At 37.0% G+C, this 19300-nt stretch overlaps 1 protein-coding gene across 4 annotated transcripts in view; it reads left to right on the forward strand.

The window, feature by feature from the left end:
• Positions 1–19300, forward strand: part of SPI1 (Spi-1 proto-oncogene) — a 103077-nt gene that overhangs the window by 53896 nt on the left and 29881 nt on the right. For 2 of the 4 annotated variants that reach the window (XM_088145644.1, XM_088145647.1), the window contains exon 1: positions 9246–9575. In XM_088145644.1, coding sequence (XP_088001770.1) covers positions 9531–9575 — 45 coding nt within the window. In that variant the 5' untranslated portion in view covers positions 9246–9530. Of the gene's footprint in view, positions 1–9245; positions 9576–19300 lie in introns of those variants that run through there. The other 2 variants (XM_088145645.1, XM_088145646.1) reach the window with 2 other exon arrangements.

Raw genomic sequence — 19300 nt, forward strand, 5'->3', positions numbered from 1 at the left:
TGGTTTTCTTTTTTTGTGCTTGGTCCTCCTAGTCTCTTACCACCTCTTACAATGAAACAAACTATTTCCCTTTTTTCACTGACCACATACATCATTTAGGGAAATTCCTGTGTATAATGTGCAAATTCTGATTCAGCTTTACCCCATAAGGATTTAACTCATTCTGGGAATTGCTACAAGCTAATCCACTCCAGCACACTAAGTATATTGCAACTTCCTTCTTGTTTCATTGTTGACTGATTTAACACAAACTCAGTCTGTAGCTCACTCGCCTTTCCCAAAGTTGTCTATCAGTATGCAGCAGTGGAATCATGTACCTGTGGAAGCTAGTCTTGGTCATCATTCCAGTCCACAAGCTGTAGAATATTGATCACAGTGTATCTGGTTCAGGTTGTGTGTCATTTGTGCTATTTTAAAAAATAGCCCTACAACATTCTGTTACACTCTGTGTAAATTAATGGCATTACACATATACTAAGCATAATTGCTTACAGAAGTGATCCAAGATATTTAGGTGCCTCTCCTGATTGGCTATTGACTTACTTCAACACAGGTGATGAGACACAATCTTCTACCACAGCTGTGGGCCAAAGGCTTACTTAGGAGGTTCTGAGCCATCTGCATGACATAGAAGAATGACTCACAAGTAGTGGTTGAAGGCCTGTGTCTCCCACCCTCCATCAGCTGCCTGAGGCAACTGCTTCCCTTTGCCTAATGATAAGGTTGGCCCTATTTTCTTAAACAGTTTGTTGATTTTGCTAGCCAGGAAGAGTAGAGTAAGGAGTTAAATATGGCATGCCCTTTGATATCTTTCTTTGAAATGTGTTCAGTTTTTTTCTGTTATTCTCTTCTTGAGGTATTGTTTTGAGTTATAGATGGATATTGGTGTGTATCCCCACCACAACTATGCAGTAATAATATTATTCCTTGCATTGCATTCTCAAGCTCTCACACATTTACCTTTCATTCCATATTGATTCTTGTGCTGCTTCTTATTCTTTGCACAACTTTTCAAATTTAGGGATGAGTGCTAGTTATTAAATTTATTGAAATATATCTTCATTCCATCATACACTGTCAGGCCTAGCCCAAGGAACTCCAAGAGACAATGCAAATTCAGTCCAGTTATGTTTATTAGCTACAACCTCTAGCAAGAATCTTCCCAGACTGAAACCCCATCTCCCAAAGTCAGGACAGCCACAACAATGTGAATTCCTCAGGGATGTGCCAGTCTCATCCTCTTGTTCCTCCCATGCTCTTCTGGGGAGCTAAGAAAATGTTTATCTCCCTGAGCCTGGCCTTCATAATTCCATTCTATCACATATACTTAGTTTTAAATAGCATACAGAAGCTGAACTGGATTAAAGAAAACTATTATAAGGCAATGTATGATATCAGCTCCTTCTCCCAGCTACATACAGAATATTTTAAAGAAAAAAATTTCCATAGAAACAACAAATACTACAGTTGTGTTTATCATATTATCCATTAATACAGGAAGAGATCAAAATGAATCATCTCACAGAAGCAGCAGCCCACATCCCAAAAGTCTGCTAAAATATGTGAGCCTTGCATTTCTTCCTGAAAGTAAATTACAACATGGCACTTCTGTAGATCAAGAACTTCAGACCATAAAGTATCATCAACACACACAGCACCAGCAACCAAGCAAGCATCAACCGTAAAAAATAGAAGAATGTATATTTCACAGATGTTTCCTGTAGGGTCAGTAAGCAAGTGTTCTCTACGTCCAGATACTAGCAAAACAGTAAGTAAAAGCTGAGGTGGGGAAATGAGGCATATCTATATTACAGACTTAAACTGGTTTAACAGTCATTTCCCTGTTCAAAGAGAACCCTGAGAGTGGGCCAATGGAATAACAAACTCTCAGGATACTCATTAAATCATGATTCTTGTCATCTTTGGAGTAAGCCCTGAATCATAAAAGCATAGTGCTATTGGAAAGCGCTATTCAGAGCATCAAAACCAGCTAACTGCTCAGGGCAGGGATCCCAATTAAAACATTTCAAACAGATGGCTGTGTAGCCTCTACCTCATATCTCCAATGAAGGAGAGTATAATTGGTTCCAGTGTAAGTACTTTTCATAATGTTCATTTGGAATCTATCTTCCTCCTAACATTCCATGTCAGCACTCTGGGATGAGAGAGAATAGTGCTTGTCCTCCTTTTGCGTGACATTCTTTTAGATATTTAAAGAATGCTATCATCAAAAAGTTGCCAGCCATGTGAGAATCCTAATGGGTTTTTAATACATTACAATTGTTGAATTGATAAAGTACTAGTAGTCTGACACAGATTACCGCACCTCACAAAGGCTTATGCCTTAAAAAAAACTTTAGTTAAAAAAAGGTGTTACGAAACTCCTTCCGATTTTTTGCTACTGTAGACTAACGTGGTTCTCCTCCTACAACATTTAAAAAGCAACAAACAAAAAGCTCAGAAACAAACAGACTCTCCTATCTTCCCGTCAGCCAGGTTTTTAATTATTTCAGAATTTTAGCCGTCAATTACCACCTTGTTATTCTCTTCTCAGTTTCTCCTCTAATCTCTTCTCATATACTCATTTCATTTCCATTGCTAATAAGAAAATATTTATGATGGAATGCATTAATGTTGTCAAGAGGTTAAAACAATGAACTCTTCTTTCCATTACCTGGGGATTAGTGGTCTGATGATGGCTGAGGGAAGAATGTGTGAATATAGCATCCCTTAATAGCCCTGCCATTACTTTCTCAATCTGGTGTGTTCCAAATGTGTTGACCTATAACAATCATCATTTCCAGCCAGTATGGACATTGATTGGAACTGTAGTCCAACACATTAAGGGAGCTTCAAGTAAGGGAAAGTTACCATCAACAAATGATAGCTACCAGCTTCTTACAAGGACCTGATTCATGTGCTCAGATGACCATGATCTGTTGAATAAACTACAAGTGGCTGAATCTATATTACAAGCTAAGCCATAAAGCATGGCTCAATTCACCCAATATGCAGTGTTGCATGGGTGACTGTGGGATGTATGTGTCAAAATCTGCAAAGGTGGTGGGTTTTGTGTCATGATCAAAGTCCTACCTCTTTAGTACGTAAGTGTGACATTGACACACATACAAAGGGGGCAGGCTCGGACTGTGACATTGTGCCTACCATTTTGCAGATTCGACACCCTTCCTCCTATGGATGCCACTACTGCAAATGCACAAATCACAATCTAAATTAGCTCAGAGTAAGAATCCACTCAATTTGTTCATAGGGTTTATTCCCAGGTGCTCAGATAGCTTGCTTGCTTTTCTTTCTTTCTTTCTTTCTTTCTTTCTTTCTTTCTTTCTTTCTTTCTTTCTTTCTTTCTTTCTTTCTTTCTTTCTTTCTTTCTTTCTTTCTTTCCCCAACTCAGACAGTGTGACTCTGGGCAGTGTACAGCATAAAGTTTTAGGCTACAGCTCTATGAATTCTTACTAATGATAAGTGCCATGAAATCAACGGAGCTTATTTTTGAGTAAACAGACAGGATTGTATATACTATTAGTGTTGTGTCTGTTTTCTTCTACCTTCCTCCAGCCTCTCAAAATCCTTTTTTCTGCAATTAATTAGAAGAGTTTCAAAATTCTGGATTTATTATTATTCCAAGATAGGATTTCCATTAGCAGAATAAAACACAACCTTGTTATATTTGAAACCAGAACTTTTCTTGCTGGGAGTAATGGATAGACAATTAGAAAAGAGTCATGGAAGACTATTTTTATACATGATCCCTGCTGCAAGGTTACCATATGCACAAAATGGAAAGACTTTGAGATGCCTACAACAGAGGAAAGGATGGTAAAGACGACAGAACTAGCAGAAATGGCAACATTGACTTGTTTGATTAGAGAAAAATCAACAACCACAATTTTTAGTGACTGGAAACCCGTTATAGACTTTTTGCTGAAAAAAGAAACATGAACTTGTGATTTATGAGTTTGAAGATTAGAAAGGGCAGCTATGGGAAGAAGGAAAGTATGATGTAACCTTAGGGTAAAATATAAATGCACTTATAACTAAGATCGGAAGCCGCTTTCTTATAATCTTTTTCTTTTTCTTTTTCTTTTTTCTTTCTATTTCTTTCTCTTTTTCTCTTTTCTATCTTCTTTTCTCACTATGCACTATCTTGCTTTATTTACCCTGGGTTTTTTTCAATATTTGTATGGTTTTTATCTTAAAATGTCTTTAATGAAATATATATGTATAATTTTTGTTATCTTAATTCTAAATAGGCATGATAAAAGAAGCTTTTACTCAGGTAAAGAATTTAAATATAATTCTTTGAAGTAATAGGTTTGTGCAAATAGTTTCAGTTAAAAAAGTACTGAAGATGGCTTACAGCATCTTGTATTGTATATATGATTTCTCAACTGTGGCAACTGTAGACCACCTTACATGAAGGGAAATCTTGAAAATAATAAGATTTGCAACAATCTGGAAAAACACTAGTATTGTGTTTTTCACTATTACCATTATATTCATCTTCAGAAAATGAATGTAAGATTTCCAGGTTACAACACCAATTTATAACGCAAAGTGTTGTATTATACAGAGAATATTTATATTGCGTTACAGTACAAAAGACACAAGAGAGTAATCAGATGGGTGATATTGTACGTGGTTTGCTTGGGAGGAAAAAGAAGACACCCGGAACAGGGTTTGAGGGAAAACCACCTCAATTTGATGTGGCTGGAATGCAGGAGAAGAAAACATAATCTGTTTTCTTTTGAAGTGGTCTTTGCTTCTGATGAAACTCTTCCCTTGAAGCATACACAACCCAAGATCATAATTCAGCCTTTCTCCAGCTGCTGACTGGGAATTATGGGAGTTATAGTTCAACTCATCTAGTGAATACCAGATGGGAAAGGTTATCATACCAGTTCAGGGCAGTGATTTTCAAGGAATGCATGTTCTCTTGAAAGTCTGAAAAAATTCAGGGACAATGATTTGGGATTTGAACCTGATTATGAGAAAACTTAATGTTATAGACCAGTGGTCCCCAGCCTTTTTGGCACCAGGGACCGGTTTCGTGGAAGACAATTTTTCCATGGACCAGGGGGAGGGGGATGGTTTCGGAATGATTCAAGCGCATTACATGATAGGGTTTTGATACGAGTCTGCAAGCAATTGATTTATTATGGTCTCTGTTCAGTCAAACCTCTCTGTGAATGATAATCTGTATTTGCAGCCCCTCCCCAGCTCTAGCATCACTGCCTCAGCTCCACCTCAGATCATCAGGCATTAGATTCTCATAAGGAGTGCGCAACCTAGATCCCTCGCATGCACAGTTCACAGTAGGGTTCATGCTCTTATGAGAATCCAATGCCATCGCTGATTTGACAGGAGGCGGAGCTCAGGCGGTAATGCGAGTGATGGGGAGCGGCTGTAAATGCAGATGAAGCTTCGCTCACTCGCCTGCCGCTCACCTCTTGCTGTGCAGCCTGGTTCCTAACAGGCCACGGACCAGTACCAGTCAGTGGCCCGGCGGTTGGGGACCCCTATTATAGACTACTTTTTAAATCTACTTTAGCAAAGTACTCAGGGACTGATAATGAAGATAATTCATAAATGTTATACTCTGCATGGTATATATTGATGTCAATGCTTACTTAGTTAGCCAGTCCTTTTGACTGAAAGCTTTTAAAGACATTTCTGTCATTTGCATACCATGGTGATCTGTATGGAGTCCCAGAAATTTACAGTAATAAAACAATATTAAAATCAAGATAAATATAATAACATCAATACATTATAGTAATACAGGTGGCAGACAGATGGCATACCTGAATACTCTCCAGGAAGGCCTTGTTTTTACTAATTTCCAGCAGGCCATTAGGATAGACGCTGGTCTGATTTTGGGGGAGGCTGTTCCGTAGCATAGGGGTCACTACCAAAAATCATTGACTGTGAGCCCGTCTCTTATCCTCATGGCAACGGGGACCATTGACAGATATTGTAGAAAGCTTGTACTGGACAGGGTGATTCCATGTGGAGAAGGCAGTCCTGAGGTACCTAGAGGTCAACCATATAGAGCTTTGTAGGTTAAAACCAGCCCTTTGAACTGCACTCAGAAATCAATGGGCAACCAATATAGGCTCTACATGGCTACGGCAACTTGGCAACAAGTGAATTCCTGGCTTTTGAACCAATTGCAGCTCCTGTGTGGCCTTCAAAGACAACCCATGCAGTCTGATTGTAAGGTGATAAACATATGTGTGACTGTTGCCAAGGCCTTCTGTTCCAGATAGGGCCTGTCAGCCTCACTAGGTAGACTAGACCAGGAAATCAACTCCACAAGAAAACTAAAACTTTAATTGAGATTGCCTGTACAGAATCTTGCAAGTCTGTGCTGTACCTCCTCCACCTTCTTATACTCTAGTGAATAAAGGAGGCGTCAGCCTGAGTCACCTCCAATGTTATCACCTCCAGTTAATGTTCTGGACTTAAAACATGTTTCAGCCGCTGTTGCCTAGGTAAAAGCTCTTGCATATCTCCATCAAGATTATCTTCCTTACTCTTTACACTGCCACAACTAGCACAGGCCTAGATATGAAGGAGTCACTAATCCAGAGTAGGCAAATATGCTTAAACATATAGTGGGAGTATGTTCCAACTTCCCACCTCCTTTACATGAAAGTCATGCACAACAGTATGGGGGTATTTATATGCACAGATTCCTTGGTTCTTGAGAATCCTGACAAATAGTGTTCTCAGCTCTGGGAGGATAGGTAAGCACCTTCAGGTAGCATGCTTATAAGTTCCTCATAAACTTTAGGAATAGGTAAAAGACTTTAGAAGGACCAGCAACAAACACAGGCATAATGGAGGAAAGAGGATATGCATGTGCCTTCACACCCATCACTCTTTTGTCCCCTACTTTTGTAGACTGAATGTCCTCAAAGCTTATATATCCATATAGATTTTATTTGTTTGTTTATTTAAAACATTTATATAGCCACCCCTCTTGTACCAAACTGGGCAGTTCGCAACTAAAAAATAAAACAACATCTATCTACAATAAAAAATATTTAAACCAAAAATATATATCCAAATACACACAAACAAATATGATAGGGTTCCCAGCAGTTGCATTACATCATAACACTTCTGTTTTGTTTGAGTCTGTGTTGACTTCTGGCAACTGTCTGGACAAGTCCCTGCAGTTTTCTTGGCAGGATTTTTGAAAGTGGTTTGCCATTGCCTCCTTCCTAGGGCTGAGAGAGAGTGACTGGCCCAAGGTCACCCAGCTGGCTTTGTGCCTAGGCAGGACTAGAACTCACGGTCTCCCAGTTTCTAGCCTGGTGCCTTAACCACTACATCAAACTGGCTACTATATCATAAAGCATCCACTGTAAATTAAGTGATAGACGATAATGATAAAACGTCCATAGTAAGAATATTGTTTTAAAAACCAAATAATGAAATAAGCCAGAGCAAACATCACTGATTAATACAGTCAGATCTAGTTGGTCCAGGTCAGTCAACAAAGGCTCTACAGAACTGCTCAGTATTACACGACTTCTGGAATGAAGTCATGGTGGGAATAATTTGATTTCAGTTAGAAGGTTATTCCAAAGAGCAGGCACTACCATTGAGAAGGAATGCCTTTGCACCTTAGCTCCCCTGACTTCAGAGGTGAGTCACTACTATCAGCTCCTCTTGAGTGAGCTGGGTCGATATATATGCATAATCGTATTCATTTACATAAAAACCCTCATAAGGCAGCCTTTCTCACCTTGGAGTTTTCCAGAAGTTCTAGAACTCCCAGAATTCCAGTTTTTTGCTGGTGCTGTCATTGAGATCTGCCCCACAACCAGTCTTTCCATTTGGTAACCATTTCCTGTGCATTTTAAAACTGACATGCAAATAGTTTTTTTAAAGAGTGATAAGGAAACACAGTTCTGAGGAATCTGCATCGTATCAGTGCTGGTTTGCAGGTAACTTCAAGCAACTGATAAGAAAAGGCCAAGTTATTCTGCAAAAATAAAAGTATGATTGACAGGAGCAGCTAACAAATATATAAAAAAGCAGTATGATTCAAATCCCCCTATGAACTGCCCTGAATGCTCAGTTCATATAGAAGGGTAGGATACAAGTCAAGTCAATGACTTAAATAACTGCAACAGTGTTTAATCATGTTAAAATCACATTTTAATAATGTTAATTTATTCACATTACTTTTATACTGAATGGAACCAAATAATTGAGTATTTAAAGGCCTAACCTCACTACAGATTTAAACTGTATTTTAACATTTATTCCTTCATCTCAAGGAAGTTTAGAGGTTCTGTAATAGGGAGTCGCTATTCCTTACTGAAAATTCTCAGAACTTCATCAAGCTATCTTTCCCATTATTTTGGAGTCATGACAATCAAAGTGCTATAATCCAAGTTATGCTGTGATATTAACAGGGTCTGATGCATCTTGGTTGTCCATTACTATTACATATGTCCTCCAAATGTATGTTCTCTATAGTTTTCCTCAACAAGTGCTTCACATCATAGAGATTATATGTTAAGGTGCTTCATGTTGCCTCACAACCTCAATTGCAATAGTGGAAGAAGGGTTTGCCCACGCAGAGTACATGCACTAAAGCCTCTTCCAGCTAATGGAAATGTGGACCAAGACTGTATAGACTGAGATAAAGTGAAGAGGTGAGTTACATGAACCCTAGGTGGTGAAGTACCTTCTTGAAGATCTGCATGGCCCACCCAATGCCATTCCATTCCACAATGTTCTATAATGGTTTTTACCTTATGGTCTCATGATTCCAGTGTTTCTTCTTCCCAAAGCTGGACAGCACTTAATATTCAACAGAGGAATAAGATGAGGAACATTTTAAAAATTACTTATCCATTAAACTACTTTCTCATTTCTTACAAAAAGATTAGACTGAATCTTCATTAAAAGAAATCATTAGGATGGGGCTAATCTTCATGAATGGTTCCTAGATAAAATGTTAAGGCAGGCATGCGTGTCTTAATTATTCCAGAAAGAAATTTTAAAAATTCCAGTTCCTTTGCAGTCTGGAATTTTATCTATTGTATCTATTTGTTTGTTCTTGCCGTATTCAAAGTTATGAAATCTGCTGTTCATTTTGTAGCAGGCACCTGCCAATGGTTGATCAGCTTGGCGACACACTTCCTGTTATAATGCCACAGCTCCTTGAAATGAGATTTATGCAAACTTGGCTTGCTGTTCTGATGTCACACTGGGTTGTAACAGTTTGAAGACTATCTATGCTCTACAGAGCCTTGGAGAAATCAGGAACTAAAGATACATCTAAGGAAAGAGCTCACCTTAGAATTCTTGTGGGAAAGTATGAAAAATGATTAAGGTCTTTTTTTTATTCTGGGCTTAATCACTGCAAAGGGTCTTCAAGGAATCCCAGGAATTTTGTTTCACTTTTTAATTTTTTTCTTTTGTTTGATGTCTTTTCAAAAAGCTGGATAACTCAAATTAGAACATTAGTTCACGAAGAAGTTGGCTGAATGTTGCAGGCTTGCAAAATGGAAGGCTTTTCCCTCATTTCCCCTGTGAGTATGTGAATTAATTATAGTTTTGGCTTTCTGCCTTTGCCAACCAAATTGATTTGCTATTGAAGACTGCCACATTTCTGGTCCTCATAATTCTTGAAAGTTTTGTGGTGGTGCCTATTGAATGGGAAGTTAGTATTTCCTCTCTCATACTCTTTATCTCTGTCTGCTTTCAGTGATAAGGCACCATATTATTTTAAGGCTTTAGTAAGTTGGTAGACTTTATTAAGAAAGCTGTCTTTGTGGTTGAAATATACGTTTATGGATGCATAATACCTGGCTGTAACACGAAGGGTAATGAACATGTATGGCCAGTCTATCCATTTATCTCCCAACTCATATAGTTTTCTCAGCAGTTCCAGTTTAGGATGAAAAAGAAATAATAATTTCCCAGCCCAGGTTGGTTGAATGGAATACTCAGGATAAAATATGAGTTGTTTTTTTTTAATGAAACACTAGAATAACTTGACAATTCTAGGATTCTTGACCCTTCCTTTTCTGAAGATGCCTCATCCCGTTTACTGAATCAATTAATATGGTAGCTTTATAGTTTTCTAAGACTTTTTTCACATATAAATTAAGTCGAGAAACATGTATGCATTTGGTCAAAAGCAAGAGGTAGATTCTACATATACTTGACATAGCTGAGAAACAATCAGGCAGAATTAAATCTCACTGTAATCTATTTGTCCCATTTCTAAAGACAGTTTCTTAAGAACCAATTCAGTCGTGGATCATCTTTCCTCATAAATAATGCTTAGCACTTTGGTGCGCCTTTTTTCAGATTATTCTATAAACTTTGCTTAAGTATTCGAAAACCAAGAGAAGATTTGACTTGTCTTATGGTTTGATAAATGATGGAATGGTTGACCAAGAGCAGCAGAGTAAATGAAGATACACCAAATATTCAGTTTGTACTTTTAGTTATAGTTAGAAACATTCAATATTATTTAGGATGTGACTATAAATAGATTTATATAGCTATTACTTTAAAAGTCATGATGATAAACTATCTTTCTCTAAGGCTGTGATCTTAGGACTTTTACTTCAGATTAAGTCCCCTTACTTGGGACTTTATTTTTAGTAAATGGGTAAGTTTACATGATAACTGCTTGTGCTATGCAAGTCCTACCTGCCTATACCTCATGTGTAATTATCATATGTTGAGATAGGAGTACATTTCATGAATATTAAAGCCCAGGAAAACATTGTGCATATGCATGATTCTTCATGTTGCCTATATATAATTGTCTGAGCAATCTTGTCTTTTCAAGTATTTTTGTATGTAATGCTAGTGCTGAAACTATATATATTCTCACAAGGATTTTCTTCCACAATAAATAGGCTGTGTGTGTGTGTGTGTGTGTGTGTGTGTGCATTAAAATTTACATGTGTTGTAAATATAATATACTCCATTGTATATTAACCAAAAATGTACATGCAGCTCAGTTTTTCATTATCTTTACAAATATGAAATAGTTTAAGGGCTTTTTTTGTAAATCACCTTTCAAAACAAATGAGAGCACCATTCTTTGACACATTCCCAGATGTCTCAGTGAGTAGGAAGATTATACATTAAATCTATTAGTCCAATGTTTTAATCTCTTTCTGTCCAAACTCCTGATATTAAATTTAAGTCATTCCTGTATCAAAATGTGGAATGGTATTACAGCGCTCGTATTAACCACCATTACAATAGATAAGAGCATTACATCTACTGAAAGAGTAGTCCCAGAGAATAATAATGGCAATCCGGGAATACCTACTTGATGAATTTATCTGATGAAAAGTTGTATTTCATTCCTAATCTCCATCTCCTTGCAATTTTACAAATGTTTACATGAAGCTTGGATTGCATATTCATATATGCATTTCTATGTATTGTCATATTATCTAGGCCTGTGCAATTTAGATCTAATCCAATTTAGGTTTAATCCAAGTTTTTATTTGATTTGGAAAATCGATCAGTTCAGATCAAATGTGTGAATTCAAGTGGAACAATCTGTGTTGGACCTATGTGATTTGAACTTATTCATGTAGTGAAAACACATCTGAGCAAGTGCAAAAGGCATAGGAATAAGTTAAAATTAAATTAATTCAGATATGTCTAATCTGATTTGATTTCAGTCAAATAATCACTTTGATTTGGAAATCCAATTCTGTTTGGGGATTTGATTGAATTGCCTTTGAACTGAATCTCAGAACTGAATATTCACTACCCCTGTTCCCATCTAGGCAACAGTATTAAGCAATATCCTATCTAGCTAGATGTAAACCTGCAGCAGCTATATTAATATGGAGATAAATGATTGTTCCACAGTTTTGAAGAAACATGAACTTTTTTTTCATTAAATGTTGCAACTCAATGAATATTTACTAGAAGGTAAACTGCACTGAATTAATTGGGGCTTACTTTCTGGTAATTGTTCATAGCTTAGGCTGAGAGAAAGAAGCGGTGGCTGAGATGGGATTTAAGTCGTATCTTTTAAAACATTTACTTCTTTTTAAATTTTAGGTGTAACTCTTCAAACTTCTTATAATGATTACATTAAAATAAAGAAAAAATCATTTTATAGTCTTCTTGCTCCTCATTACTTCATCCCTCATTATAGAAATGTAGCCAGAAAGAGTTCACAAGAAACTGATACTATTATTATGGTTGGTCACACAGTCAGCCAGATGTTTAGACTGGATTTGGCATTTTTGTCCACCTATTGTCCTTCCCAAGGACCTGAGATAGACAGATGTTGTTTGATGGTGTTAAAGATATCATCACAGGATATAAGCTGTTCCAAGTTAAGCTGCCTTTTGCAATTGACTGATGGTGATTTGGTCAATGCCGATGGTGTTCAAGTGGTGCTCCAGATGTTTTGGGCTTGCACCCAAGATACCTATTACTATTGGTTGTTGCTGTTGTTATTTAAAATCAGATTGGTTGTTTTGTGTACTAGCTCCACTCACACGTTGCTATTTCTGAATGGATGCCCTCAGTGATATTTGGCAAATGACAGAGGTCAAAAGATCTGTCTATACATGTAGAAATGACAATCCATGTAATTTATCCTTTTTAGAACTCTAGCTGTTTGCTAAAATTTGTTCATACCTTGATATCGGAAATGTAATATTGTATGGATAGCAAGTCTTTATGCAGTGGCAACCTAGAACACCACTGCTAGGAAGATATACACATTTAACAAGTGTGCAAATATAATATAGTTCAAGGATGCATTTTATATAGAATCCTTTTTAAAAATGATGCTCTGTGGTTCTGATTTTGCTGGAAAGCATAGCTGCTTGTGTACTAACCAAGATGACCAGAAAAATCATCTTTGCATCCTTTGCATTTTAAAAACAGCATAAAGAAGAAAGGGAGGAAAACCCTCTTTTTGACATATTCTTTCTGAAGTAGAAAGTTATTACAGAAAGGGAAGAATTGTGGCTTCTCAGTTTAGAAAAAAATCCCTAAGACGGGCAAGGGTTTACAGAACTGTGAATGGTGTAGAGCTAATAGACAGCTGTATTTCACTCTCATAACACCACAACTTAGGTTACCCAATGAAATTGATTAGCAATAATACATTCTTATTTATTTTTTATTGAGACTTGTGACCCAATTGCTTTTAAGGTTAAGAGTTTGGAAGTTAGTTGCTATTTGAAATATTATGAGAATATAATTCTGCTGCACCTTTATTTTTAGAATAATGTTAAACTGACTTGCCTGTTTAGGAAGAATGATTTTACTAATCTTGCAAAATGAATGTGAATGTATTTAGCCTGAATTAGGAGATTCACATAGGCTAATTTTGACAGACTCCATTGTTTTGTAAGAATATCCCAGCTGTTCTAGACAAAGGTTCTTAGAGACAATTGTTTTATCATATGTTTGCTATATGTTTTCTCGCATATATGCTGTGGGTATGTTGTATAATCCTCTTTAAAAAAACAAGTCCTCCTTCAATTTGGTTAATGCTTGCTTGCTTGCTTTCTTGTTTATAGAACTTATACAGCCACGTATCTCGCACAGTGGTCCTGGGCAGCTCACAGCAACCAGTAAAAACAACAACACAAAAACACATTGTGTACCCTTCCCACCAAGGTGCCAAAACTACCCATGCTGTTGACTCCCTGACTCAACCCCACCCTGGCCCAATGCTTGGGGAAAGAGCCAGGTCTTCATGGTCTTCTGGAAGATTAAAAGGGTAGCGCCCCCCCCCAAAATCTCAGGTGTGAGGCTATTCCAAAGGGCTGGGGTGGCTATGGAGAAGCCACGCCTCCATGGTCCCACTAGGTCCCACCACTTATTGTCACTTGGCAGGATAGTGATGATCAAGCTACCTTAGTATAAGGAGCAATGCCCTGTGGTAGTCTCTGTAGACTGTGCTATATTAATTAGTATGCCGTGTTTCATAATTTTATATCTCATAACAGAACTCACATAACAGAACTCTTGCTATTTTTGTCCAGTGATAAGTATAGTTCTTAAAAGCATAGCTTGATTACATGAAATAGCTCTCACAGGCCACCTTTATATAGTATCAGTGAAAGTAGGTTTGTCAAATTATCATTATCATCATTTTCATGGTCACCATTGCTATCAAGAATCTACAACTTTACACAGGGTGGCCAACCTGAAGCCCTAAGACAACTTGTTGTCTGCAGACTTTCATTTACCACTTCTGATCATAATTACCCAAAATTAGAACCATGTTTCCTGTGACTTTAAGGTGGGAAATACATAGGGTGATCCATAAAATAGACTTACCATAGTTTAAAAAAAAAAAAAACTAAGCAAAAAAATAGATCCACTCTAAAACCTGGGGGGGGGGGGGAACAGAAAATCACTCATCCTGTTAGAGCATTCACCTTCCTAAAAATATTAAGGCAGTAATCCCTACCCACTAAAGTGTTGCCTGCATATTAATAACTGCAGAACACAAAGAAATTTAACCAGTACTATTCATCCTGAAATTGGGATACAGGAATTGGCCATGGTTTGCTTAACCAGTTTCATTTAATAAGCCACAAATGGTTGAATTTGTGCAATTAAGCCAAAGCCATGTTTTATGCAACATAAAGGTAAGAGATTCTTGTTGGATCAACAGATTGTATAGTTAACAGTAGTTTCCTGGAAATGGGGTTAGATCTATCTTGTCCAGGGATATTTTCCACATTTCTCTGTCCACCCATGTTTTTTTTCCAAGACATGAATCTCTTCATTCCCCCAGACTATCTCTGGAGGCATTACTCACTGTATCAATGATCACTTATTTAGCAAAATATTTTAACAAACCTGGGAGTGATATTTAACTTTCTTGCTTCAAGCGTAAAAATACTTTGAGACTTCTCTTGCTAGAAGAATCAACACAATAATGCCTAGAGATTATAAACTGAATCTCTGGTGAAGTTTTCTAGATTTTTCTCCTATCTTATTATGTGGTTAAAATCTTTAATTGAAACTATTTTTTTAATTAATTAGTTGATTTTCCCATAGACCTGCTAATATTTACATGGGATCTATATGGTTTCATGATGTCATCTTTTTCTTCAACATTAAGATTGTAAATATAAATTTTAATGATTGATTGTAAGTAGCCTTTGGCAATTTCTAGGAAGATGGCATGTGTATAAAAGAAAATGAAATTTTCTGGTTTATCACTGCTAAAACAGGAGCTTTGGAATCTGCCTTGTAGATGTGAACTGAAAAAAACCTTTGGACATGCTCATAAAATTAATAGCACAGGGATATAAAATGAAAGAATATTTCAAAACTAATGGTAGGATACAAATAAAATGAATAAACAAACCTCATCCCTTCTGAATTTGGAGAGGTAGTAGATAGGGTTGTGAAAGGACATTTAGCATGATCTTCCAACCCTTTCTTAAAACCATACAGTTATTTTGTAATTCTTTCCAAGGAAATGAGGTTAGGCCTGTTCGTTAAACCAGCCTCAGCTGCACATCATGGGAGTCATGTTGGTATTTCTGAATCATCTGCTAGAGAATATTTATATAATAATAAAAAATAATGGGATTTAAACAACACATTTATGAAATAATTTAACTACATTTATTATACATATCTATCATAAATCATGTATTGGGATTAATTTCCTTCGCATCTGAGCAGTGACCTTGAAAATTGGTTGATCTGTACCCTATAATGGACTTATGCACTGGTCACTCATAGGCATGAGAATTTACCTGCATATAAATCCACTTTTAAATATATTCCTGATGCTAATTTTCACAACTTATTAAGAAATTCTTGAATATTAGTTTAATAATTGCAACTTTTCATCACCAGTATATGTACCTTTTCATCAGGATAAAGAATTAAACAGATACTATAGCCATAGGGAAAAGCTAAGGTAATGATGTAGTAATTTATCCATTGATAAAAATCTAGGGCAGCCTTTCCTGACATAGTATCATCTAGATATGCTGCGACTAAAGTTTACTGACTTTCTTGCTTGGCCAGGAATTTTGAGAATTGTAATTCCAATGTATCTGGGGACACCAAGCCAGAGAAGCAGGATTTAATAGATCTAGGCTATAAGTAGTAGAATTAATTCTTTAGGTCATGGGACATCATTTGTTAAAAGATTGATGGGTCCTGAGTTTTGCACCATAGTTCAGAGATAGGCAAAGTGGTGCCCAAAGACATTTTCTATTACTCCCAGGATCCCTGCCCATGGGATTTTTAATTTTTTTATATTGTAATTGTTTTTAACAATGACAAACATTCATGCTACAAAGCAAAACACCTGTTTTTGCCATCACCATTTTTCCAGGCTCTCCATAGGCATGGTTAGATTAGTGTTTGTCAGCCTTGGTAACTTCCAGATGTGCAGACTAACTAAAAATGACAGGTAGCTGCAACTGGTTGTTTTGTTTCAAAGAATGCCCACTTTGCTGGATGAAAGAAAGATAACTTGGGAATTAGAAAACAACCGCAGGGGCTAGAAGAGATTGTGAGGAGAAATCTAACCAGCCTGTTGTTGATTAAATGGATGTGTTGTGAATACGCAGCCTCTCCGTTGCAATAATTTTGTGAAAGTGCCTACGGTATACTCTCAAATGTGCCCAGCAGACCAAAATGTAGTTCTGTTCCCGCTGCTTCATGCATTTAAGAGGAACCTTCAGCGGTACTGTCACATTCTGGTGCAGGGATAGTTTATCATTCCAATGCATATAGCATTTTAAAGATTGGATCATCATTTAGGATCTTTCTCATAAGAAAAGAACATTTCATCTGTCTGAAATGGTTCCGCTATCAGCAATATGAATAATAAGACATCTTTTCTTTAAACCAAAAGATGAACAGGGTTACCCCTTAAAGCAACTTATGAACAGCAATACCTGTCATCTATCATCATCATGATCACTGAAGCCTCTTCTATGCGGGAAAGGCACACAGAGTCCTCCTACCAGAATTGCAGGGGCATCAGAACTGAATCTGGGGAACAGTTCAGGAAGTTGGTGCAACAATGTGAGGCCAAAAACCACACTGACAAACATTTCTTTTGTAATAGAAAAAAAGTAAAATCACATAGATAACAGAAGAGACACAGAAACAAAATTGTTATTACAACAGGAGGCCTTCTGGATAGAGTATATGCTTCTAATGCTATGCGCTTTCCTAGCATGAATGGCAGATGGTACCTTGTTACTTATGGTGAAAACTACCCATGGAGGAATATGGGTCAAGCTAACCTTTCCATTTCAGTTGCATTATCCTTTAAATGCAAACAGGAGCTGCTAACTAGGTCGGATACTTACTGAGCAGGGAAAGAGAATTTGAGCCTTTTCTTCCTTGCAGCTGTTCTAATGAAAATCATTCCTCCAGGAGGAAAACTCCTGTTATTATTTGTTGTGGAAGGAAAACTCCAGTTATTTTAAGTATATGAGAAAACTTCTACCGGATCAGACCAATATCCAGTTAATTAATATTATGTTCTCCAACAATAGTCAGCTAGGCCCCTGGAAGCCCATTGCAGAAATATTGTTGGTTTGTTTGTTTGTTTAATGTAATACAACCCAGTGTAATGAAGGCCAGTAATGCCATTATAATTCTAGAGTGGAAAAAACAGTGCAAATTATGTCACTTTTATAAAATCTCTTCTGGGAACATTCATAAATAACAGATATACTAAATATTGTCTATCAGGCCAATTAACTTTCAGGAAGTTCACTGAAGAGCTTAGTTTGTTCTAGGATCTTTGCCTCCTATATTGATAACACAGCATAACACAACACAACACATAACATAGTTATGTTAGCCCCATGCTGCATTCTCCAATATGCACAAGTGGCACAGTGCCTACAAATATTCGAAGAGCCCATGAACATGTTTTAAGTTACAAAAATATGAAAATTAATTGTAAAACCAAAATTTGTATCTCCTAAAATTAAATATACTTAAGATATTATTAGTACTTTATTATGCATAAATATACTGGGAAATAATGAAGAATATGGGGAATGCCTTTATAAACTGAAGTGTCCAGTTTATTACTACAACAAGAGCCTTCAAGGGTCTTAATGCAGCCTGTTAGGCACTATGTTATGAAGACTGAACCTGCCTGGTTGTCAAGAAAATCATGAGTGGGCTGGGCCTTTGCAGTTGTGGCCCCCCATATTGTGGAACTCTTTACACCCAGAAGTTGCCCTTTGCTTTCGAGCATTTTGTAAAGCAGTCAAAACAGTTCTGTTCTGCTGTGCTTTTGATAGGAGTTGCATGATTTGTGACATGCATCTTAGAAGGAAATTCTTTTTAAAATTATTATAATAGTGCTAAGTTCTTGTTTACTTTTCTTTATTTGTGTTACTATTACTCTGTTGTGCACCACCCAGAATCTACCAACTGGATAGGGTACAAAAACTGTAAACAAAGAAACAAATATTCTTTTACTTGTATTCATTTATTAAACTACAATATTTTTGAACATTGCAATGATTAGTATTATTATTTTGCACAAGACACTTGTCAAACTATGTTTGCCTTTTTTTCTCAAGTGATACCTCCATACCAGGACAAGCCATTCTTGAAGGCAAGGGATTTGCTGAATGTGCCACATAGGCTGACTTGTGACATACTTGACCTCCAAATTAGCTACCACTAATTTCAGAAGTATTATTTCCCAAGAATCCAGATGTTCAGAATGTGCAAACTGCAATTTCACATTTGCTGCAAATCCACCAGCAAATGGAGCTTTAATACCATTAGCTTGGGTTGAATTGTCCTATTGGTTGGCTTTCTCTGATTACTACGAAGCTGTTCAAAGCTGTTCAAAATATATCATATCATATGCCTTTCTCTAGGATGCTTCTTGAACTCCCAGTTCTGGCATGAAAAGCCTCCATCTGGATGAGCCCATATAATCCACAATGACTGACCACAAAACCATTAAAAGGAAACAGCAGGCAACTTACAGACCCCTTTCCAATTTCCATTTCTTTGATTCTTTCAGAAGCAAAAGGCTTTTTTTCCTCCAGTAAAGTAAACACCAACAGGAGAAAAAAACAAAAGGAAACTAGGCAATACCTTGCAGGAAAATAAGTTGTAATATATAACAGATACGAGCGAAAAGTCTGGTTCTGAAGATGCAACCTTCTGGAGAACGCTGGAAACTTTTGGAAAGTCCAAAAGCTTTCTCGAAATAAATCATCCAGAATAGGAAGAGGTTCACAGTGTTGTACACTACTTCAGGAAAGTTTGTAGACCA

The sequence above is a fragment of the Python bivittatus genome, unplaced genomic scaffold (assembly GCF_059951505.1).
Source record: "Python bivittatus isolate LINGU-HERP-01145 unplaced genomic scaffold, Pbiv_v1 ctg000480_np1212, whole genome shotgun sequence".
Classification (NCBI taxonomy): domain Eukaryota; kingdom Metazoa; phylum Chordata; class Lepidosauria; order Squamata; family Pythonidae; genus Python; species Python bivittatus.